Source organism: Kogia breviceps, chromosome X (genome assembly GCF_026419965.1).
Source record: "Kogia breviceps isolate mKogBre1 chromosome X, mKogBre1 haplotype 1, whole genome shotgun sequence".
NCBI lineage: Eukaryota > Metazoa > Chordata > Mammalia > Artiodactyla > Physeteridae > Kogia > Kogia breviceps.
The window spans coordinates 119641182-119666719 of NC_081330.1; the positions used below are offsets into that span (position 1 = coordinate 119641182).

General features: G+C 36.7%; 1 protein-coding gene across 5 annotated transcripts in view; it reads right to left on the reverse strand.

The window, feature by feature from the left end:
- CDKL5 (cyclin dependent kinase like 5) overlaps positions 1 to 25538 on the reverse strand; it is a 173334-nt gene that overhangs the window by 106674 nt on the left and 41122 nt on the right. For 4 of the 5 annotated variants that reach the window (XM_067022938.1, XM_067022939.1, XM_067022935.1 and 1 more), the window contains 2 exons: positions 7609 to 7838; positions 5143 to 5177 (listed from right to left, as the gene is read on the reverse strand). In XM_067022938.1, the coding sequence (XP_066879039.1) occupies positions 5143 to 5177; positions 7609 to 7672 (99 nt within the window). In that variant the 5' untranslated portion in view covers positions 7673 to 7838. Of the gene's footprint in view, positions 1 to 5142; positions 5178 to 7608; positions 7839 to 13043; positions 13131 to 25538 lie in introns of those variants that run through there. The other variant, XM_067022937.1, reaches the window with a different exon arrangement.

A 25538-nucleotide genomic window follows, 5' to 3' on the forward strand; every position in this document is an offset into this window, starting at 1 on the left:
AATACTTCCAGCTTCTTGCAATCTTTATGAAAAACCACAAGCCTCGCTATAATCTTCTTCAAATGCTAGAAATTTTGCACACAAAAGCCAGAAACTACATCTTATTTTTATGTAAATGAGGAATAAAATGACAAAGTAAATAATATAATATCCCATATATTCTTTCTCATTGTTGACATCTTTTTTAAGTTTTAAAAACTCAAATAACATGTAAAACCTAAAACTAAAAATTAAAGAAAAACATGTTTTATTTAATGTGGGAAAAAACCTGAAAAAATAAGTTTATTTTGGTCTAGTAGAAAATAACTGTATGGTTTTAGATGGCAACTATAAATAATCTGTTAAATTGATAACGGTTCATTGACTTTTCCTCAAGTATCTTCTCAAAACAGTTTGATTAAAAAAAAAAGTAACCAAATCATCATTCAGCTTTTTGGTGGAAAAATAGAATTAATCTGAAAAAGAAAAATGGAAGCATTAATCCAAAATGCATATTGCTTGCTAAAAATGAAGGCTTATAACAAAAGACAAATTTGTGACTATTAAGTAATAACAAACATCCAAAGAATGCCTTTTAGCAGGGGAAAATATGGGTATTCCTAACTAGAAAATATTTAAGCAAATCTACTCTTCCTACTACTCTCAATATCCATTTCTAAACTTTCAAAAGAGAAAAATGACACAATCCAGATCTTCTCTATCTACTCTCTCCTTACTCTCTTGCAACTTGGCATTATGTATCATTTGACTTAAGGAAGTCATTAATAACTGGCATTCTTAAATGAAATGGATTTTCTCACCCCTCAATCCTTATCATTATGGATCTTTTTTATGGATTTTTAACACTATTGGTGAATACCATTTTAAAAAAATCTTTCTTCCTTGCTTTCAAGAGGTCTACTCCCTCTCCTTTCAGTATGATCGTTTTAAACATGTCTTTCACTCTGCTCTGTACTCCCTCTTGGAAGGTTCATATCATTTCACACTTCCATCTCAGGTTCAAGGTAGCCATTTCTGGAGTCGGATCAAAGCCTGGTTTCGCCACTTATCAGCTGCATAATCTTGGCCCCGTTACATAGCCTCTCTCTGACTCAGTTTCCTCCTATGTAAAATAGGGATGAGAGTGGGGATTGTGGGGATTAAATGTAAAACATCGAACGGAGTGCCTATCTACCATATATGGTAGCTGCTCAATATGTGGTATTTACTAATATCAGGTTTGGTATTCTGTTGACATTTTATTCTTTATTATGAAAGTCAAACTCATTATCTCTCCCTCCAAACTTATACACCCTTTACAAGTTTCCCAGTCAGACAAATGACACCAAAGCTTTTCCAGTTTACCACAAATCCTTGGGATCATCTTTAATCCCTCCACAGGGACCCATCACTGTGCAAAAGCTCTCTACAGTGTCCTTCCTTTTTGGTTCTGTAATTTAAGTCAAGTTTATCATTTATTTAATACTTACAGCTGTACCCCAGTACTGGATTGTTCACAGCTTTGTATAACTAGCTATTCAAGAGCATTCGTTACCTACTACTTCAAAACAAACAAAAACTTCTCATAAGTCAACCCCAGCCATAGGAAAGGAACTACATGAATCAGCACTTCTCTGCCCTAGGCTCAATTAGCATCAATCTCCAACCTCTCTCTATTCTCTCTCTTGCCTCAAGTTCTAATCGCGCATCTCCCTATTTCAACTCCATTCCATTCTCCCTACTTTGTTGTGAGGATGACCTTTTTGGGTTTCTGGGAAGAAAAGTGTACTGTAAAACATGCCTCCCCTCTCACAGGCACTTCAAAGCAGACACGTAAAGAAAAAGAAAATCAGCAATGCATATTTGCAGGGCAAAGGTCCAAGCCAGAACTTCTTCCAAGGGCGAGTAATCATACAGCTCCATAAAGAGTTTAATAGTCACTGATAAGAGTGTTCGTATACATGCCAATACGTATATATAACAATAAACAGACGTTGTCAAAAAGAGAGTACAGTTACATTTTTCTTTTTTAATTGGGCAGCATTTATTTCAGTAAATTAAGAAGTATGATCTTTGGTCTGGAATAGCCCAACATCATATTATGTTCACAAAAGACAAGATATACCTGTTTATAAACATGACCTCTAAATTTCTTGCAACAGGACACAGATTAAAACAGTGACTTTCTTTCATACTTGTTCAAATACACCAAATGCTAGGAATTATTTAATTATATATACAATCATAGCCAACATTCTCAGAAAGGGATCAAATTTATGCATGTGATCATATGTACCTGTGTAAGTAATCACAAGAGACCTGATTTATACATTTTTATAAGCATTTTATCAAAAATTTAAAAGGTATGTAAAATATATGGGCTTGATCACTTTACACATAATAAGTACAAAAGGGAGGATTATATCCATTTTTGACTATGAGATTTCGTAGTTATCCAGTTGTTTGATCCTAATGGGTAAATCTTATCAGAAGCATCAAATTCTCTATTTTTGGATAGTGGGGTAAAGATTTGAAGGTCTGATTCTAGCTGAAAAAAGCGTATACTGTAAGAAGTCTAATGACTAAACCGTTGCAAATTCTAGAAAGAATTTTATATTACTGTGAGTTAGGCACTAAATTTGTGCTTCAAATTTTCCATCCAGTGCTATCTTTTTAGGTACATGAAAGGAAAAAGCAACGATACTCAGACAGCTGCTCTGTAGGGCCCTCATTTAGTGAAGGGCAGTAAAAAGAGGTACTTTTTTAGATGCAATCTCATTTGCAGCAATCTCACAGGTTATTTTTTATCTATTCTTCTATCTATTCAGACAGACCATAAGACATACAAGGGCAAGAAAACTATGGTTTATTCATCCTTGCAACTCAAAATGCCTTGCACATGGCCACTAAGAATCAGAGTTCACGTTTATTAGAGTCGGTTTCCCAAGAGCAGAGATGCCTGTTCTCGTCCACTTTCACTCTGAGCCCATCTTGCTGGCACTAATAGTGTGTATTATGAGAACGAGGTACAGTTAACAAGCATGTTTTAACAAATGAGTAAACCAGATATATGGAAAGATAAAAACAATGCATTCAACTAATAAACTTTATTTCTACATAAAAGGCAGGAGAGCTTAGATAAGGTCATGCATATGGCTGATTCTCTTTGTTGTGCAACGGAAACTAACACAGTTATCGTGAAGCAATTATACTCCAATAAAGATCTATTAAAAAATAAAAAAAGTTTTTTTAATTAAAAAAAAGAAAGTATAGGGGAAAAGGTCACGGAAAGAAGTGTGACAACGACTCAGAGAAAATACTGTTGGAAGATTTGGCATTATATATCAGAAATCCCTGGGTTTTAAAATTCAAGGATTAAGACTAAGAACTGAAGCTTCCATTTGTTATGTTGTATCAACAGAGCCACAGTACAAAAAGGGGTATTATGTTCATGAAAGAGTCAAATTTAATTTGGACACTAACAACCTATTTCCCCTGAGTAGTATCTACCCAAGAATTTTATTTTTTTTAAAGCTTCCTAAATTTATTTTAACTGAAGGCACCTCCTTAAAAGCACAGCACTTCACTAGAGAGCTTTCTATTTGTTTAATTTCAAACTGCAGTGATATCTCTTAATTAGGAATTTAAGGTGCTAAATTTATTTTGATTATATTTAATTTATTATTTTAAATTCTTAGTCAACCTGAATCAAGAGCCAACAGTATTCAAACCATTTTTTTAGGATTCACTGGCAGAGATCTTCAGATAACTATTATCAACATAAAATAACTCAAACACCCAATTTCAAGAATAACAGAAAATTCTTTGAATTAGGGCTTCCCTGGTGGCGCAGTGGTTAAGAATCCGCCTGCCAATGCAGGCGACATGGGTTCGAGCCCCGGACCGGGAAGATCCCACATGCCGTGGAGCAACTAAGCCCGTGCGCCACAACTACTGAAGTCCACGTGCCTAGAGCCCATGCTCCACTACAAGCCACCGCAATGAGAAGCCCGAGCACCGCAACGAAGACAACAGCAGCAAGAGAAAAGTCCACGCGCAGCAATGAAGACCCAATGCAGCCAAAAATAAATAAATTTTTTTAAAAAAATTATTTGAATTAAAGAGATTTGTGATGTAAAACCCAAAGTATATCAACTGTCATGAAGCCTTAAATTCAAAATGTAAGTAATATTTTGTACAATGGGAAAGAAAAAGCAAACATAAAAATTATATCATCTTTATGTGTGTGTGTGTATATATATATATATATATACACACACACACACATACATATATGACAGACTGACAGATTTGAGAGTTTAAATTAAATGGCTTAGGCTAAATTGCTAAGCTCATCTCAGATATAAATTATATCAATATAAAATATCACAAAAAACTTTAAACCTTGGTCTTAACAAATTATACACAAAATAGTATGAGGCCAGATATTAATATTCAAACTAGGTATACCATAGTAGAAAAATATTTAACCTAATGTTTGAAATTGTTACAGCTTCAACACTTGCCATCTTAAAGCTAGTCTCTGAGTAAAACATGCTCAACACTGAGCAACACCTATGGAAACTTGAAATAACCTTCCTGAATAACTGGTGATTAGTAATCATAGTCAAAAAATCTATATATATAAGATTCATTTCAAGGCTGTTCAAGGGTGATCAACCACAGCTAATAGTCATAATCATACACTATTACCCCAAGCCCTATTTCATAACCAAACACCTATCCACTACCCTTCAAAATCTGGATTCTGACCCAATAAGCAATCCAAGTTCTTGGGTCTATAAGAAAAATATTGACGTGAAACTCCTCCTTGCTCTTAAGTACTTGAACATAAATTAAATCTGTCACTGCTTTGATTTCTTCTCTACAATCTTTTCTCTCTTCCCATTAGGCAGCTTTTCACCTAAACATAGGTCAGTTGAAAAAAAGAGCACATGACTGTAAAGAACTAACAACTACTTAATCATGATAAAGCTTACCCAAAGTAGTCTCTTTCTTCAGGGTTCCCATATTAATTCTCCTTTATTAAACATCATCATCATAGCCAGTTTTTATTATATGCCCACATGCACGGAACACTACATTAGTCTCAAAAGAGTTAAATATATATATATATTTTCTTTTTAAAAACTATGTACTTGCCTTGTGTCTGCATTTAAGTACAACTCCATAGGCTCCTATAATAAAAAGAAGTAAACAATTAGGGGCACGTATACAAATTACAGCTCTTGGAGACTGTAGAATCAAAGTTCTATTACATTTATATTGGTTATCAATATATGGTATAATAATGATTCCTAAAATGATAATATTCTGCAGTGATACTGCAATGAGCCATATACAAAGAGAGCATGAATACTTATTATACATTTTTTATAAACCAAGAGTATAAGTAACCCATTTCCCCAACAAGTGCATATTCTTAAATGTTTCTCTTTTTAAAGAAACTTTCACTTGAGGCATTTTTAAACTTAAGCTTAAAAATTTCTAGAGACAAGATTTGGACATAAGAACTTTAAGAGTAAATTAAAATTACCTCAAAAGATTCTAGGGAACTCAAACTTTAAGAGTTAATGGTTTCACAAAGGTAGGCTCAAGCATGGAGCCTACCAAATATGTTCTCTGTCCTAGGAGACATTTAAATTCTCTTCTAAGATACTGGAATGTTTTCCCTGGCTGGCAAAATAGCACAGGCCTCACCTCAGCATTCCAATTAATAACTAGTAGGAGTTGCTACATTTTTGCCATAAATATTAAAATCAATGGCACCAGCAGAGGGGTCCAAGGATCTCTGGCCATGTATAGCCAAGCACTCCCACTTTCTCTGATATATTTCAAATGAGATACATCACTACCCTTTGGGTTACTTATACTATTAACTAGACAGTGAGCTACTTCCTTAGAGGCAGAACACAGTTGACAGCAAGGAAATTGAGGCAGAAGTTATAATGTGAAAAAATCTAATTAGGAGAATCAAAATATAATATATGATAACTGAAGTTTGTAGAAATGATTGACATTTACAGACAGGCAAAGCCCGTGTTCATCTCTGAGAAGAGGACTTCAGGGAGATGAAATTAGGAAATGTGTCTCCAACAGAGCCTGGAGAGCCAGAATAAGTTTCCCTCACCCGGTAGAGATGGATGAATCTTATTATCACAATTAGGATGAACCCAGCCATTAGAGCCATCCAACTCAACTCCACAATCACCAGGCAATCATCCAATGACAGTTTTTAATTTCCTAAATATATATGTATTTCATAGCCAGAAAAGCATCTGAGGTAGTTTACAAAGAAAAAAAAACATAGAGCAATGATGGGTCTGACTACGACTTAAAACTGACATATTCTGATTTATATAACAGTCTGGTAGTTTTAGTTAATCTAAGCCGATCCCTGAGAAGATTATCACCTATGGGTATACTAAGAAAAACAAGGTTATGATCCAGAAAAACTTAGGCCCAGGATCTGGAACATTCCAACCCTGTTACACCTAAGGAGCTGAGCTTCTCCAGCGAGCAGCTTTACGGCATGTCTCTATAATACTTTTGAAAAAACAAAAATAACAATAATAAAGAAAGCAGGTATTATAAAATTAATAGTAGATAAGGCATTGAAAATGAATTTTATCTACATAATTAATATCAATGAAAAACAGGAAAAGGAGTTGACTAGTGAAGGAAGAAGGATCCATTCTTTTTATATGGTTTCAAACTTCAGACCCTGAAGCAAACACTCAATGATTAGACAATATTTTAATTGTTTCTATTTATTTGAAAAGGATTTAACAACTTAATATTAAAATCCAGAACAACTATCCTGTTGACATAGGTAAATTTTAAAACTTCTTTTGAAATTCAAAATATACTTGAAAATTCTGAAATATCAAGTTTCTATAATATTTGCTTTAAAGATATAGATGCTAAGAAACCGTAATTATAAATCACTTATACGGTGTTAACAGAATCATTTATCAAAATCTCCATAAAGTTATCTTTAAGAGGAAAAATCAGGAAGATTTATGAAAATGAATTACCATATTTCATCAAACTGGTATCACTGATTATAAGCATTAGTACTACTAGGAAAGAAAAAGTGCTGTCAATCAAACCATGACATGCTACTGATTATAACACACATCTGATTTCAGAGATGTTAAAAAATGACCAAATTGTGTGGTTCAGAATTTATAAAATGTGGTTCGTTATTCTCAAAGACAAATAGAAGTTATTTATTCATTTATTTATCATGTATTAAGGAAAATTTAACATACAAATTTTAAGTTAGTCAAAATAAGCCTAGCTGACATAAAAAGTAAATGTAACCAAAAAAATGTAGACTAAAGAAATCATGATTGCTAATGAAAAGAATGAAATGAAGGCAGCCTTAAGAAATCTCTGATTTCTTAAACTTTAAAGGATTTTTAAATGTTATTAACGTTCAATTGGAGAATAAGACCCAAATAGTTTAAGAGTACTTTTAATATTTCACTCTTAGGCACATATGTGAATTGATAAAGGTTAAGTTAACAGAATCTGAATTAATAACTTTTTTGGTGGTAGATATAATTGTACATTGCTCAAAAACTCAAGGAATGCTAAACTTACCTTCACCTACAACCCCAAGGATCTCAAATTTATTCATCACATTACCAATGTTAGGAATCTTCATGAAGACAAACTCCTCTTTGGATGCAAGCCACAGAACATGGCATCAAAAAAGAACTTCTAAGAAAGTTGTACAGTAAGTAGAACAAAAAATGTCCAAAGGAAGAAATTCTCACAGGTTGGCAGGAATTTTCACATATTTGTCCTAATGTGAAGTATTAAATGATTCCCTGAAAGAACAAACACAATTAAAAGTCATAAGTTTTATTTCTCAGTACTCTAATAACCTAACCAATCTTTTTGTACAGTTCTTTTAAAACCACATTAATGTTTCATATACTACTACTACTACTACTACTACTACTACTGCTGCTGCTGCTAATAATAATAGGAGGGAAGAACCCAAAATGAAACACAAATGAAAAAATGTACCTAACTGTATTTGAAATGGATAATATAACTACACTGAAGGAGGCTGGGGGAAAAGAATTAACCCCAGGTAACTTCTGAAAGCAGTATTTTAACTACATACTCTCCTTGAACTAAAGATAAAAAGAAATATAAACAAATATTATACTCAGTTATTTGTTTTTACACAGAGATATGAAACTTCTTCATGTATATTCTAGGATTGAGCAAACAAGTAAATACACTGTGGATAATGTGGGTTTGGTCTCATTCTCATAAAAGGAAGTTACAAAGATGAAAAGGGGGAAAGCTTGGAAATAAGAGTTAACCATATAGGGTCAGTTCTTAATACAGGCAGATGTAGAAATAGATATAAATGTGTATGTAAATATACATACACACATACATTCTTCCAAAAAGGTAAAACATGAATCTAACCATAGGCAGCAACAGACAAGCCCAAACTAAGGGACATTCTACTCAATAACTGACCTGTATTCTTTAAAAATGTCTACATCATGAAAGACAAGGAACAACTGAGTAACTCTTCCAGAAAAGAAGATTAAGAGTCATGATAACTAAATATAATGCATGATCCTGGACTGGATCCTAGACAAGAAAAAAAAATTTTTGCTATAAAGGGTAACTGATAAAATTTAAATGTCTACAGATTAGATAGTAATATTGTATCAATAATAATTTTTGTTGTTTTGACAATAGTAAGGTGGTTACATAAAACAATGCTCTTGCTTTAAGAAATGACAAGATGGATGAAGGTGTTCAAAAGGTACAAACTTCCTAGTAATAAAATGAACAAGTCCTAGGGATGCAATGTACAGCATGGTGACTATAGTTAATAATACTGTATTGTATATCTGAAAGTTGCTAAGAGAATAAATCTTAAAAGTTCTCATCACAAGAAAAAAATATGTAACTATGCGTGGTGATGGATGTTAACTAGACTTACTGTGGTGATCATTTTGCAGTATATACAAATATCAAATCATTATGCTGTACGCTTGAAACCAGTGTTACATGTCAATTATACTTTGATAAAATAAATAAATAAGGCACAGTCCAGATCTCTAGAATAAGACAGGAATTAATAAAAAGCTTAACCAGAAAAAAAAGAGGAAGAACACCAAAGTTTTTAGAGATAAAGTTTGCAACTTAAACCGTTCAGAAAAAAATATGTACATGTGTATGGAGGAAGAGAAAGAGAGAGAGAATGATAAAGCAAATATGATAAAATATTAACATTTGAGGAATAGGGGTCAAGGGTCTATGAAACAGGAAATTCTTTATACCATCTCTGCAACCTTAAATCTGAAATTATTTCAAAATAAGTTCTTTTGCTTCAAAAAAACCTATCCTATCTTTAAGAAGAACAGCTGTATCAATATATAATATTGGTTTAAAAGGAAGAAATAAATCTAAACCAGTAAAGAAATTTTCTTTACTGCCTATGAAATTTGAAACTTTTAAAATATATGAGTACCCCATGTGGTGTAAAGTACTGACACGAAAAAGTATGCCGTTATGTACACTAATAGTAGGAATGTAAACTTTCTAAAATGTCCATAAATAAATGCTTTTTAAATATTCATATCTTGATAAAACTATCTGACAAAAACCTACAATATCATTCTTAAATGTGGAATATTTAGATAGTCCCTTTAAAAATTAGGAACGTGACAAGAAGTCCTACTATTAATACTTATTAACATTACTATTAAACATTATCCTAGTGGGTTCCAGACAGCTCAGTGAAATAAGAAAAAATAAATGAATAAACTATATAGGACTGGAAAGAGGAAAACGTAATAGAATTCACAGATATTACTGTCTACACAGACAATTCAAAGGAGTCTACAAATTATTAGAATTATAAGTGTTAACAAGGTAGCTAAATATAAGCTCAATATACAAATATCAACTGTATTTGTAAACATCAATAAGAAAGAGAAAATGTAATTTTTTTAAATCATCTTTACAATAACAAAAATGGCACTTAGGATTTAACATAAAAGACACTCAAGACCTCTATTCATATATATATATATATATATATATATATATATATATACATACATACACACATAAACATATATAGATCACACATATATGTGTGTATGCATGTGCGTATGTGTATATATATATATATATATATATAAACTTTATTCAAAGGCATTAAAGATGACATATATCAATGAAGTTATCCCAATTTTAAGGCTAGAAAATTCAATACTATAAGAATATCAGTTGTCTCCATATTACTCTATACAATCAATGCAATTCCAATCAGAATTCCAAGAGGGTTTTCTGTGGAATTAAAATAGTCTGATTCTAAAATATATATGGAAGAGCAGAATTCCAAGTACAGCCAACACCCTCCCGAATAAGAAAAATAAGAAGGCTCAGCTTTGAGGGGAGGATCTGGCAAGATGCTCTCTACCAAATATACTGAGGGTTAGAATTGAGCTATAGGACTTCCCTGGTGGCGCAGTGGTTAAGAATCTGCCTGCCAATGCAGAGGACAAGGGTTCGAGCCCTGGTCCAGGAAGATCCCATATGTCACGGAGCAACTAAGCCTGTGCGCCACAACTACTGAGCCTGAGCGCTAGAGCCCGTGAGCCACAACTACTGAGCCCACGTGCCACAACAACCGAAGCCTGGGTACCTAGAGCCCGTGCTCCTCAACAAGAGAAGCCACCGCAATGAGAAGCCCGTGCACTGCAACGAAGAGTAGCCCCCACTCTCTGCAACTAGAGAAAGCCTATGCACAGCAACGAAGACCAGCAAAACCAAAAATCAACTAATTAATTAATTAATTTTTTAAAAGAACTGAGCTATAAAAATTAAAACAGGGTGGTCTTGGCACAGAGATAGACAAATTAGCCAGTGGAACTGATATGAGAGCTCAGAAGTAGACCATACGTCAAAATCCCTATAGCTCCAAACCCACCTCCATATCGCTTCTCTGCTCAAAACCCTCCAGGGGCCTCGCATATCATTAAGAGTGAAAGTCAAAGTCCACATAAGCCACCAGGTCTTAACCTCCTCTCTCCTCTGATGTCATCTCTGACTCTTCCCTCCCTTGGCTTGCTCCACTCCAGCCACACTGACCTCCTTCCAGCACAATATATAACAAAGTCACAGTTGTCCCTAATGCTAGATATTTGTCACTCTAATATTTACTTTAGGTCAGATTCTTATTGTCTGATTTTTCATTCAATATTTACCAAAAAATGTTTTTGAAAAAAGGCAAGAGAAAGCAGACACTATACTTATTTTAGAAAGCAACTTTAATTCAATGGAATCACAAATTTTTAAAGGATGACTGTGACATCTAGAGAAAATGTCACAATTTCAAAAGAAATAAACATTTGTTCTATTCATTCATTTATTAAACAAAAAATTACTCACTGCCTAACATGATTCAAAGAATGGGTAAATAAGACACACGAGATAGTGGTGAACAAGATAGGCAAGGTCCTTGCCCTCATGGAGCTTCACATTTTACTGAGGGAGGAAAAAAATACAAGATCATTATCAGATAGTGATACATGTTATGAAGGGAGAAAAAAGGAGTAGTTACCCAGACAGCCAGCCCCCTCTCTAAAAAGGTGACATTTGAGGTGAAATATCAATAACAAGAATGAGCCAGCCATATGAAGATCTAAGTCAGTCACATTCCAGGTAAAAGATGCTCACAGTGTTTCTGAGAATGAATCATTCTTTCATTTTCTACAGCTGATTTGGAAGAACACCCAGGAAACATTTAAATATTCTACTCTCTGTCAATAATGGTATGGCTCACTTCAAAGGAAACTAGAGATAAATATTAAATTATTCCTACTAAGAAGACTCAGCACCCCCAAAAATTCTGTATGTAAGTATGTATATATAAAGAACATTTGGTCCCACCTATTCTCTATGGAAATCAAAATCGACTAATGCAAACTGGGAATCAGAATTTAAATGTGTGAGTAAATATATAACACAGGTGTCAAGAACAGTCTTTTAACTACCAGTATTCATACTGAGGGAAAAAATGTATGCCAAACTGGATTGAACTACAATTTTATATGAATAACACTGATTAATTTTTTTAAGGCATAAAAACTCAGACACTTCAGCTTCAAGTAAGTAAATGACTTGGATGAAATGTCCCTTTGAGGACAAATACAAATGCGGAGGGAATACTTTTAAAGAACAGCCTAAAAAGCCCCAAAGACTTAACAAGATGATGAAGAATTACCTGGCTGAAATCAAGGCAAAAGAATAGAACCCAGAGAGGTAATCCAAATCACCCAAAACAGTTTTAGCTCACAGACACTTGAAGGAAGATTCAAAAAAAATGGGAGAAAAACAGACTTGCTCTTGAAACCTTTATAAATCCAGGGGCAAAAAGGTCAAAGGCAAAAGTGTTTCAAAAAAAATGGTACAGGGCTTCCCTGGTGGCGCAGTGGTTGGGGGTCCGCCTGCTGATGCAGGGGACACGGGTTCGTGCCCCGGTCCGGGAGGATCCCCCATGCCGCGGAGCGGCTGGGCCCGTGAGCCATGGCCACTGAGCCTGCGCGTCCGGAGCCTGTGCTCCGCAACGGGAGAGGCCACAACAGTGAGAGGCCCACGTAATGCAAAAAAAAAAAAAAAAAAAAAAAGGTACAGATGAACCGTTTTACAAGCCAGAAATGGAGACACAGAGGTAGACAACATACTATGGACACCAAGGGGGGAAAGTGGGGGGGGAGGAATTGGGAGATTGGGATTGAGATATATACACTAATATGTATAAAATAGATAAGTAATAAGAACCTGCTGTATATAAATAAATAAATAAGTAATGTTTTTTAAAAAGCGTTTCAAAAGAAGGAAGTATGATAAGGACCACTCACTTGGAGCTGAAACCCCAAAGAGCTATACTCCTTGGATAAAGGAAACCAGAAAAAAAAAATCAGTCCCAGGACAGACTTGAATTACAGCTTTATGTCACCTGAGTGACCTAAATAAACCTCTAAGTGTACCTTGGATTGAGGTGGTCCCACATTCAGATTGTTAGTACCAACAGCTGTCTGGTTGAAAGGGGTGGCGGCAGGCAGTGGGGCAGGAGTCTGCAGGAAGGTAACATGAACCTAGGCATCACAATATTGTTACAGATAATTTCTTGTTTACATCGTGCAGTACATAATCAAAGATAACCAGACACACAGAGTAATAAGATACCATTAACAAGAACTAACAGAAATGATCAAAACAGGAAATGACCCAGAAAGACTTATAATATCAGAATTATCAGAAATAGCCTAGGGGCTTCCCTGGTGGCGCATTGGTTGAGAGTCCACCTGCCGATGCAGGGGACACGGGTTCGTGACCTGGTCTGGGAAGATCCACATGCCGCGGAGCGGCTGGGCCCATGAGCCATGGCCGCTGAGCCTGTGCGTCCAGAGCCTGTGCTCCACATCGGGAGAGGCCACAACAGTGAGAGGCCCGCGTACCGCAAAAAGAAAACGAAAGGAATAGCCTATAAGATCACTGTAGGGTTGAATTAATAAAAGCCCAAGGGTTGAACATTTTGACAGAACTGGAAAGTCCAAAAGGCGGAAGAACAAATTGGAAAAATAAATTAGAATTCCAGAACTGGAAAATAGAATACCACCAAGGGAACTCAACAGACAGTATAAAGAGAAAAAGTATCATGATACATAAGATTTTAAACATTTTTAAAACTTGAACAAATGAAAATATAAAGTATAGCAAAGAACTGCAGAATATCATTTTTTCCCCAAGCACACACATAACATTTACAAAAACTGATGAAGTGCTAGGCCATAATGCAATTCAAAGTAAATTACAAGGATTTTAGCCCAAGGATGATCTCTCTCCAAAATGCAAGTATGCAAGAAATTAGTCACAAAAGAAATAACCAGGAAATATTCATATGTTTAGAAATTAATAAATACATTCTTAAAATAATTCATAAGTCAGTCAAAGAAGAAACCATAACAAACATTTAGAAGTAACAAAAATAGGGACTTGCCTGGTGGCGCAGTGGTTAGGAATCCACCTGTCAATGAGGGGACATAGGTTCGAGCCCTGGTCTGAGAAGATCCCACATGCTGCAGAGTAACTAAGCCCATGCGCCACAACTACTGAGCCTGCGCTCTAGAGCCTGTGAGCCACAACTACTGAGCCCACGTGCCACAAGCACTGAAGCCCATGCGCCTAGAGCCCATGCACTGCAACAAGAGAAGCCACCGCAAGGAGAAGCCCACGCACTGCAACAAACAGTAGACCCTACTCGCCACAACTAGAGAAATCCTACACGCAGCAATGAAGACCCAACGCAGACAAAAATTAATTAATTAATTAATTTTTTAAATTAGAAAATAAAAATAACAAAAATACAAATTCATGGGAAGAAGCTAAAACAATGCTTAGGGAGGGAATTGAAAGCCTCATATATGCATATATCACAAAATATTAAAAAATAAACTAAGCATCTATCTCAAGAGGTTTTCAATAGAAGAACAGCAAAATAAATCCAAAGAAAGAAATAATTAAGAGCAGAAATTCATAAAATAGAAAACACAGAAATAAAGACATCAAAAGAGCTGGATCTTGGACATCAACTTTGGAACTAATCAAGGACAAAAGAGAACTGAGCCCAGTCAACACACTGAATTCTATCTTTATGCTATCCTGAGCAGAGAACCCAGCCACACCGTGCCAGACTTCTGAACTAGAGAGCTGTGAGCTAATATATGGGTGCTGTTTTAAGCCACTAAGCTTGTGGTTATTCATCACAAACAACAGAAAATGAACAAAACAGTATTATTTCATTTACATACAGTTTTAAAACAGGCAAAGTTGAATTACAAACTGTATTGTCTAGATATGCATATGTAAGTGGTAAATCTATTAAAAAAATAAGTGACCAAGGAAGTGTTTCTTTTAAAAATGAGGATATCTGGACTTTCCTGGTGGCCCAGTGGTTAACAATACGTCTGCTAATGCAGGGGACATGGGTTCGAGCCCTGGTCCGGGAAGATCCCACATGCCGCGGAGCAACTAAGCCCGTGCGCCACAACTACTGAGCCTGCGCTCTAGAGCCCGCATGCCACAACTACTGAGCATGTACGCCTAGAGCCTGTGCTCCACAACAAGAGAAGCCACCGCAACGAGAAGCCCACCACAATGAGAAGCCCACCGCAACAGAGTAGCCCCAGCTCAGCAACGAAGACTCAACGCAGCCAAAAATAAAAGTAAATAAATAAATATATTTTTTAAAAATAAAATTAAAATGAGGATATTAATTATCTCTAGGGAGGAGTTGAGATTGATAAGAGATACATAGGAGGGCTTTCCGGGGCACTGGTAATGTTCTATTTCTTGACTTGAGTGAAAGTTAGACAGACATTCATTAGAGTGTAAATCTGTTTTACGTACTTCTATGTTGTTATATTCTACAATAAAACAAGTTTTTAAGAAGTCAGAGTAATTTTGATAATGACATCATACATAAATAGTTCCATGGTCATTTATATGGAGGCAAAAGATAATTTTTATCAAAGAAAGCATTTCAATATTACATTATGCAATAAAGTTTAACTGAACTATCTCTCTCCAGGCTCCACATACTGCCATGTGTCTAGTGCTGGGTATCAACAACAAAACCAAAAACTCCCAGTGATGGATAACCTGGATGATGACCACACTCCAAAACCATGCCAGAGGAGGAGCTGGTGAGGAAACTGGGCAAAATAGGCCTCAGTGAGAGATGACTGGCATCCCAATGTGTGAAGACTCTTTGAAAAAGAGGGAGTAGAGCAGGTGATTTGGGTTATTTCGGGGGGAATACCTAAGATCAGTGGTAGAAGTGAAAAGGAGACAGATGTCAGCTCAGTAGTGATTTGGACGATGATGAACCATCAATGGTTACTCATTCATTCTATAAGTATCTTCAGATCCTAGAGTGGGCCAGCCCACCACAGATGCTTCGGGATACAGCAATGAACAACACAGACAGAGCCCCTGCTCTCATGGAACCAATGAGGGGAGACAGACAATAAACAGACAAACATGATCATTCCAGACAGTGACAATTATTATGAAGGAAAGAAAACACTCTTATGATAGACAGTTTTGGAGATTGAAGCGGGGGGGGGGGGGGTAGGTAGATAAGGTAGTCTGGGAAACGCCTGTCTGAGGAGGTAAAATTTGATCGAAATCTGTTTAGTGTAAAGAAAGTCAGCCATGGGAACAGGGATGTGAGAAGAGCATTCAAGGCAGTACAGAGTCTTAGAGAGCCTGATAAATACAAGGAACAGAAAAGATCTGCAATTCGAAGCACAGCACACTAGATGGGGGCCTGCAGGGGGCAGGAAGAGCCCGCTGGAAGCAGTCTGGCCTGGCCGTGGTATTAAAGAGTTGTGTACTAAATTAGATGTCCTCTAAGGTCCCCTCCAACAAAAAGATTGTTAAAAATCTCTCAAAAATCGTTTGAGTTTCTGATTACTAACCATTAACTTTGTAAACAAACAACAGAATGCTTTTTAAAGTGGATTTGTCTTGCACTAAGAAAGACACCTAGAATTAAGCAATCTTGTCTCTGCATTGGCAAGCAGGTAACTACAAGAACCGACAGAAATGTAACGCTTATAATTTATTTCATATATTATTAGTATTGAATTTAAGAGCTGCCTGAGCCTTGAATGTTTCCTCTGTTGCTGAAATTATAATCTTCATCTCAACGGGTCTTTTCTTCTTCCCAAAGAAAGTACAAAATCAGTTGAATCATGAGTTTTGTTTTTGTTTCTGGCACTGTTTTTATACATACAAATGAGAGAGCCATTTTGTCACTGAAATTGGATAGGAATGAATTTGGTACACGACAAAACTTCTGCTATAATAAGAGAGTTTGAATGGTTTGAAAGCATCTTAAAACTAGTGATCCATGTACAGAAAGAAATCATTTCCGTGGAAAGCAAAGCCTTATGAAAAAAACATCCTACTCTCTTGCAGAGAATTCTCTATGTTGACTCTAAGTGAGGAGATAATGCACCCCTCACTCCTATTTAGTTTTCTTCCTTCATGGGACCACCTGACATGTTTAATAGGATCTTCATTTTGCTTTACTCCCCCAATAGTGAAGAGTAATTTGATTCATCAATCCATTCTCTAGAATTCAGTTCCCACTAAATCAAACTGATACTTGAGTATCATGAGTAAAATACACACAGTTTAATAGCATAAAATTTTCAAACTGTGAACAAATGTAGGGATACCAAGGGGGAAGGGGAGTAGGATGAATTAGGAGATTGAGACCGACACATACACACTGCTATATGTAAAACAGATAACTAATGAGAACCTACTGTACAGCTCAGGGAACTCTACTCATTGTTCTGTGGTGACCTAAATGGGAAGGAAATCCAAAACAGAGGGGATATATGTTTACGTATGGCTGATTCACTTTGCTGAACAGCAGAAACTGACACAGCAGTGTAAAGCAACTATACTCCAATTAAATAAATAAATAAATAAATAAATTTTTAGAAATTTCAAACTGTGAAACATGTAGGTTGCCTCCCCACCCTTTACCCTTAGAATCCTTCCACAAGGTAGGAAATCCAGTCAATGTATCTCCTACCCAGTTACCTGATATTTCTCCTAGCACTGCCAACCCTACTAAACTCCCAGCCATTCCTGAGAATCTGAGGCCCTCAAGGTTCAGATAGAAAAAGACAACTAAAGTGGGAACACAGAAATTCAGAGTTCACACTAACACTGTACTATTTAAGATGCACTATTGGTATAAAAGGTTTTGAAATCACTTGCATGAAAATGTATGGATTTTATCATGGTTTCTATGGGATAATTTGTTCTGATCTCCAAATTCTAAATAACTGAATTTAGAACAAACTTACAGAAGTTGGGAACCACCTAGATTTTGCTGGGTTAATGTGGATCAGAAAATGTGGTCTAGGGCTTCCCTGGTGGCGCAGTGGTTGGGAGTCCGCCTGCCGATGCAGGGGACGCTGGTTCGTGCCCCGGTCCGGGAAGATCCCACATGCCGCGGAGCGGCTGGGCCCGTGAGCCATGGCCGCTGGGCCTGCGCGTCCGGAGCCTGTGCTCCGCAACGGGAGAGGCCACAGCAGCGAGAGGCCCGTGTACCACCAAAAAATTAAAAAAAAAAAAAGAAAAAAAAAGAAAAGAAAATGTGGTCGAAGTTATTGTCCTCTACTCCAAAAAAACCAAAAAACAAACAAACAAAAAAACGCCACCAACCAAAAAAAAAAAAAAAAAAACACTGACTTTCAGATGGAAAAAAAGAGAAGGAACTGAAGGCCAAGACTGTTGAAGAACACCTACAGGCTTCAAATGAATTCAAGACCATTGGCCTAGATACATTTCATACCTGAAATGCTTTAAGACTTTGGAGATGAGATTGCTGAATCTCAGTGGTCTTGGGAAAGCCACAGGGAAAAGATGAGAACAAAGACTGGCCTAGAGCAAATGTAGTCAAATTTTTTCAGAAAGGGTAAACCAGTACATTCTTTAAACTCCACACCTGAGAACTTAAAAGTAAGCAATCATTCCATAAATATGTCTTGAGAGTTAACTATATGCCAGGCACTATGACAGTCACCGGGAATATATCGGTAAAGGAAAGACACAAAACCCCTTACCTCACGGAGTTTAGCAAAAGATCACACAATAAGTGTAAAACTGCAAATGTAAGCGCTATGAAAAAGAGATATAAGGCTCTACAAGGGCTTGTGCAGAGGTTTTCCACCTAATTAGTGAGGGTTGGCTTTTCCAGAGAAAGTTTTCAGTGGGCTGAGATCTGTAGGACAATTAGACATAAACTTACAGAGGAGGAGAGATGCACCAGTAGAAAATGATTTATGCAAAAGTCCCAGGTCAGGAGGGAACATGGCAAACACAAGAGACTCAAAGGTGGCAAGGGTTGGGTGGTTAATAACCCAGTACAAGGTGAGGCTGGAAAAACAGCAAGTTGTTTAAGCAGTTTTATCTTTATCATGAGACAGAGGGAACCACTGGAGGGTTCTGAACAAGAATGGGAGATGGGTTCAGGGGGTGGTATGACAATCAGATGATTTGCATTTTGAAAAGATCACACAAGCTACAGGGTAGAGAACAGCTCTGTGCCTGGAAGGGGAGCTATCAATTTGGGGGTTTAACAACTAGGAAGCCACTGCAACCAGCCAGGTGAAAGGATAAGGGTGGGATGGACTAAATTGGTACATATGAAGAGAAATGGAAAGATTTAGGATATATTTGGAGGGGAAGCTAATACAGCTGGGGATGGATTAGAAATGGGAAGTGAGGGAAACAGAAATCAAAGATAACTTCTTGGTTTGGGGCTTGGGCTATGAGTAGATAGAGGGTGCTGCTTCTTGATGTGAGGAAAACTAGAAAAGGAGCAGCTTAAGGGAAGGAAAGAAATTCAGGATTCCATTTTAGGCATGTTAAGTTTAAGTTTACATATCCATAAAGATGAAAAAGGCAAAAACCAAAGGAAAAAGAGAAATTTTAAAATGAGGAAGAGAATCTGCAACTTACATCACAAAAAGAAAGAACCCTAAAACATAAAATGTTCCTATTGCTTGATAAGAGGGGTAAGAAACCCAATTTTTTAAATGGGCAAAGTGGGGCTTCCCTGGTGGCGCAGTGGTTGAGAGTCCACCTGCCAATGCAGGGGACACGGGTTCATGCCCCGGTCCGGGAAGATCCCACATGCCGCGGAGTGGCTGGGCCCCTGAGCCATGGCCGCTGAGCCTGCATTTCCGAAGCCTGTGCTCTGCAACGGGAGAGGCCACAACAGTGAGAGGCCCACGGACCACAAAATAAATAAACAAACTCTTTATTAAAAAAAAAAAAAAAATGGGCAAAGTGATATGAACAAATAGTTCACAGAAGAGGAAACACAAATGGCTCTTAAACATATAAAAGGTTACTCAACTTTACATATAGTAAAAACTGAAGATTAAAACTATATGAGATACAATTTTTCAGATTAGCAAAAACCAAAACTAACATACCATGTTGATGAGAGCATGAGGGAAATAAGCTTGCTCATATGTTGCTGGTGGGAATGTATATAGATAGATAGATAGATAGATACAACTTTTTAGAGGCCAATTTGATATCTTTCAAAACTAAAAACAAACATATTCTAATGACACAACAATTACATTCCTAGGAATTTATCCTCAGAAAACACTCACACACACACACACACACACACACACACACACACACGATAAGCATATGCTATTCACTGCAGCATTGTGTGTAAAAGCAAAAGAATGGAAACGACCTAAATATCAAGAGGGGCCTGATTAAATGAATTATGTTACATCCATTCAGTTATTTTAAGTTAGAAATGGAAGTGAAATACTCTAATATAGCATTTCACAAATTTGAATTTTCTCGATGATTTATTTTCCAATAAATCAAAACTAAACTTAAGATTGTATTCTAATTAAATACCACTTATATCTGTTTTGTACACTGATTCTATATGTCATATATTTGAAAAATGAGGTTTATTGCTATTTTTTGGAAGTTTGAAAAATCTACTAATTGAAAAAGATAAAAGTACACGGTAGAGGGACTTCCCTGGTGGCGCAGTGGTTAAGAATCCACCTGCCAATGCAGGGGACACGGGTTCGAGCCCTGGTCTGGGAAGATTCCACATGCCACGGAGCAACTAGGCCCATGCGCCACAACTACAGAGCCAGCGTGCCACAACTACTGAAGCCCGCACGCCTAGAGCCCATGCTCCGCAACAAGAGAAGCCACTGCAAGAAGCCCGCTCACTGCAACAAAGAGTAGCCCCCGCTCACCACAACTAGAGAAAGCCCGCACACAGCCAAAAATTAATAAATTAATTTTTTTTTTTAAAGTACATGGTAGAGTTTATTGGTCCTGAAGACATCAAGTGATTTCAAACACTGTCAAATAACATGGAAGATTCACAAAGGCTGCTTCCAGGCTAAACAATGTTAATGCTGTCACAAACTGATGTTACCAAGTCTCTGGATTCGTGGTAGACTGAAAATTACATCAGAAAGACTCTAAATCCTGGGTTTCTCTCACCAAGGCAAAGTATCAGCTTTATGGTTGACCTTGACAACTTTCATTTCCTCAGTTAAAAAATAAGGATCCTCTGCTAGAAGTCCCACAGTTTCATTTCTAAACACTCAGAACCTCTCAAACTGAAAATGAGTGTCAAAATTCTCAATTAATAAATGTCAGTTAATAAAGGACCAGTATAAAATATATATAGCCTAACTTCTCTCTTTCCATTTCAGTTCCAAATCACTTACCAAGGTAAGTTTCAAGAGCAATTGAGTAAAATCATTTTAGAACAAGGGAAGGAATGGAGTGATTACCTTTCAGCCTATTTCAGAAAAACTACAAAACCAGAATAAGTGGAATACTGCTGGCCAAACATCTGGTGATTAAGCTATTCCTGGGAGGGTCACTTATTTCAAAGAGAAAGAACAAATAGTAACGAGACAGCAGCAACTTTGCAAGGCATGAAAAAGAAGTCTGGGATATTTTCCAAATGGGTTGGGAGGAAGTTATTTTTATTTACAGAGATATTTGTGTCCTATTTAAAATACAGAAGGAACTCAAAAAAAAAAAAAAAATCAAGCTAAAGATCTTGTACTTCCCCAGCTGTTTGTCCTGCTAACTTTAGAAGGATAAGTAACACTACTTTGACCAAACAAAGAACAGTCAAAATTACAAGCAATTTTATCAAGGCCATTAATTGATGAAAGCATTCAATTAAGTTCAAGAGATTTGAACACATAATAAATAATAAAAATTTAATATGTTAAAAAAAAGAAAGATAGGTTCTTTCCCTCAAGGAAATTACAATTAAAAATAAAACAAAACAAAAGAAGGTACGGTTAAGAGGACTTTTAAGCTATAGTTCTCTCCCACATACTAACTTAATATTAAGCTGAGCAGTCTCTTGAAGCTTTGGTTTGTTTCCATTTGTAAACTGAGGTTAAGTCACCCTGACACCAAATATGTGGCATCTTTTCCAACATCGAATCTCTAACACCTGGGCGTCCTACAATCTACTCTATCTACGCAGAGTTAACATCAGACTCCACAGGTTTAAGGGCTCAGTCCCACAGACTTCCCTCACTTTAGATGCCAGTCACAAGTCCCAGGTCCTCAGGGCACCTGCACTTCCGTATGACTTGGCTAAAAAATTTGGGGGTTCCCACAAACCCTTCCTCAGGTTTGATAATTCCCTAGAATGACTCACAGAACTCAAGAAAATGCTTTACTTACCATTACTGGTTTATTATAAAGGATACAACTCAGGAACAGCCAAATTGAAGAGATGCAAAGGGCAAGTTACAGGGGGTGGAGGGAAGAGGAGCAAAGCTTCCATGACCTCCTAGGGTATGTCACCTTCCCAGCACCTCCCAGCACTTCAATGTGTTCACCAACTCAGAAGCTCCCCAAAGCCTGTTGTTTAGGGGTTTTCATGGAGGTTTTAGTACATAGGCATGTACAGTGATTGAATCACTGGCCACTGGTAATTGAACTCAATCTCTGGGCCCCTCTTCTCCCCAGAGGTAGGAGACAGGACAAGGGGGCTGAAAGTTCTAACCTTCTAATCATGGCTAGTCCTTCTTGTGACCAGGCCCCATCCTGGTGTCATCTAGGGGCCTCTGCCAGAAGTCATCCATTAGCATACAAAAGACACTCATCACTCAGGAGATATCTTGAGACAAGAACACAATATGAGACAGACAAAAGGGTAAAGGCACTCGAGGAAAAGTTCTTGCTAAAATAGGCCCCCCAAAAAACGAAACCAAAAAATAAGGAGTGTTTGTAGAACCCAAGTCATTCAGCTTCTCTGAAATCTAGGGCACAGGTCCAGGAATGACAGGAACGAGGCAGGGACTAAATCATTAAAGGCCTTGTATGCCATGCAACAGGTATGTTTCCCTGTATTTTAAGAAAGGATTCAACTGCTGCACAAGACATTTGAAGGCTACTGCCATAGACAACAGGAAATCAAGAGCAGCTTTTCAGATGAGTACCTATCAGTATTATGTTTCAGAAAAATCACCATGGAGGCAGGAAGAGGGTTAGGGGAGAGACACTAATCAGAAAGCTACTGACTGATGGACAGGCCAGGCAGAAAATGATGAAAATCTCAACTAAAGCAGCAGTGAGGAGAGATTTGAGATTTTTAGAAGGCGTACCCAAAAGACACAGTGCCAATTTAAAAATAGTTGATAAATGAAAAATGGAGAAGTCTAGATGATTATAAAATTTCTGCCTTGACTACTGGGCATAACTGAAACTGTGAATATAGAGGAGGATATGGAAAACAATATTACATGATTGACAATTATGGGGTCATTTAATTGTCATTTATCATGGGAAGTTTTATACTGCAAAATGCAGAGATGTCATGGATAGCTGGATGAATACAAAGTTGAACTTCAGGTCAACAGTAAGGAATATAAGTCATACAAATTGAGAATATAAGAATCTCAAGATTTAACTTAATTTCCAACTTAAGGCAGCTTCATCAAGAATATCACTTGCTCTATGGGTATTCTCAGGCTCCATTATGAAGTCACTTCTCAGATGAATACATTATAATCACATCCTTTTAGAATCCTTAGAAAAGATGCCTTGGAAAGAGGTGAGTTCATGTAATCATGGCATTTCATCTACCCAAAGCCAAAAACTTTGGAATCATTCGGACCAAAGATTCTCAAACTATTTAGAATAATAGTCTAGTTTTTTTTTTAAATTCCATGTAAATTATACTGTAAAATACAGTAAAAATGTTAAATTGCTATAAAAGTTTCTAAACTCTTACATTCAGTTTTAAAATATTTTTATACAAAAATACTTATACGTTTAAGACTCAATATTTTAAGTGTTACAAGCGCCCTGACAGGGACTTCCCTGGTGGTCCAGTGGTTAAGATTCCTCGCTCCCAATGCAGAGGGCCCAGGTTCTATCCCTCAGAGGGGAACTAAGATCTCGCATGCCGGAGGCACAGCCAGTAAATAAATAATGAATTTAAAAGAAAGAAAGAAAGTGTATTTTAAAACAAAAATGCCCTGACAACTCATAGTCCAGACAGGGATCCACTGACTCCTACAGAAAGAAACAAATTTTAAAACACATAACCATTATTTATAGGAAAAGACCATGACTTATTCTTTTTAGACTGAAGTTGTTATATCATTTTACTATCAAAAATTGTCAATTTCCTACTGCCTACCAAAATTCCAAATTTCTAACGCAATGATGTCAAGGAAAATAGCTAAAGACACTCATTCATTCACTCATTCATTCATTTGCTCACTCACTTATTCATTCAACAAATGCCTACTGAACACCTATTAAGTAGGTTAGGGATCATCTCATCTGACCTTATTTTACAGAGGAGAAAATTTAGGCTCATAGCAGTTATGTTACTTAATCTGAAATTAACTACTATAACCTTTGGCAATTGCTTTCCTGGAATTTAACTATAATTTTTTTTTTTTTTTTTTTTTTTTTTTTTTTTGTGATATGCGGGCCTCTCACTGTTGTGGCCTCTCCCGTTGCGAAGCACAGGCTCTGGACGCGCAGGCTCAGCGGCCATGGCTCACAGGCCCAGCCGCTCCGCGGCATGTGGGATCTTCCCGGACTGGGGCACGAACCTGTGTCCCCTGCATCGGCAGGCGGATTCTCAACCACTGCGCCACCAGGGAAGCCCTAACTATAATTTTTGACAATCACACACTCTTCCACTATAAGAATCCTTGGCTCCAAAGTAACTACATCTACTAATCAACACCTAGAACATGCCTTTTCACTTTCCCATTTCTATGCCTTTGTTCCAATCATTTCCCCATCCCTGCCCTCAGTCTTTCCCAACTGAAATATTAGCCATCAATTTTTTAAAAATCAAGTAAATTATAACTTCCTCTCTGTTCAGCCTAGCTAGAAGTTATTCTCTATAAACTCTGCGTTCTTTTTTAGTTAAGATTACCTAACAGATTCCCATGATAAAAGTTCAAAAAGCCAGTCTATAAATTCTTACATACAGCACTTACATGACATTCATTACATACTTATTTAAACATTTATTGTTTGCATACATATCTATTTCCCTTAGATAAAACATAATTTCCTGGAAACTAGATACCACATCTCCACTATATTTCTGTATTAGCATTTCAACTCTATTCTGCCTATCAACTGAGAGAGAATAATGATCCACATTTCTAAAAGAAAGATACAGGGATAAACCACTCTAACAATTCTTAAATAATTAAGAATTGACTATGCATATTTATAACAATAACTGACAAGAGAATGAACTTGTAAACAATATTACTGTCAATTACTATCTGTATGTGGATTAGCCACAGTACATTGTGCTTTACAGTTCCACAGTACTAACTTAATTACTTGTGTTTTTAATTCCATACATATGATACCTAAAG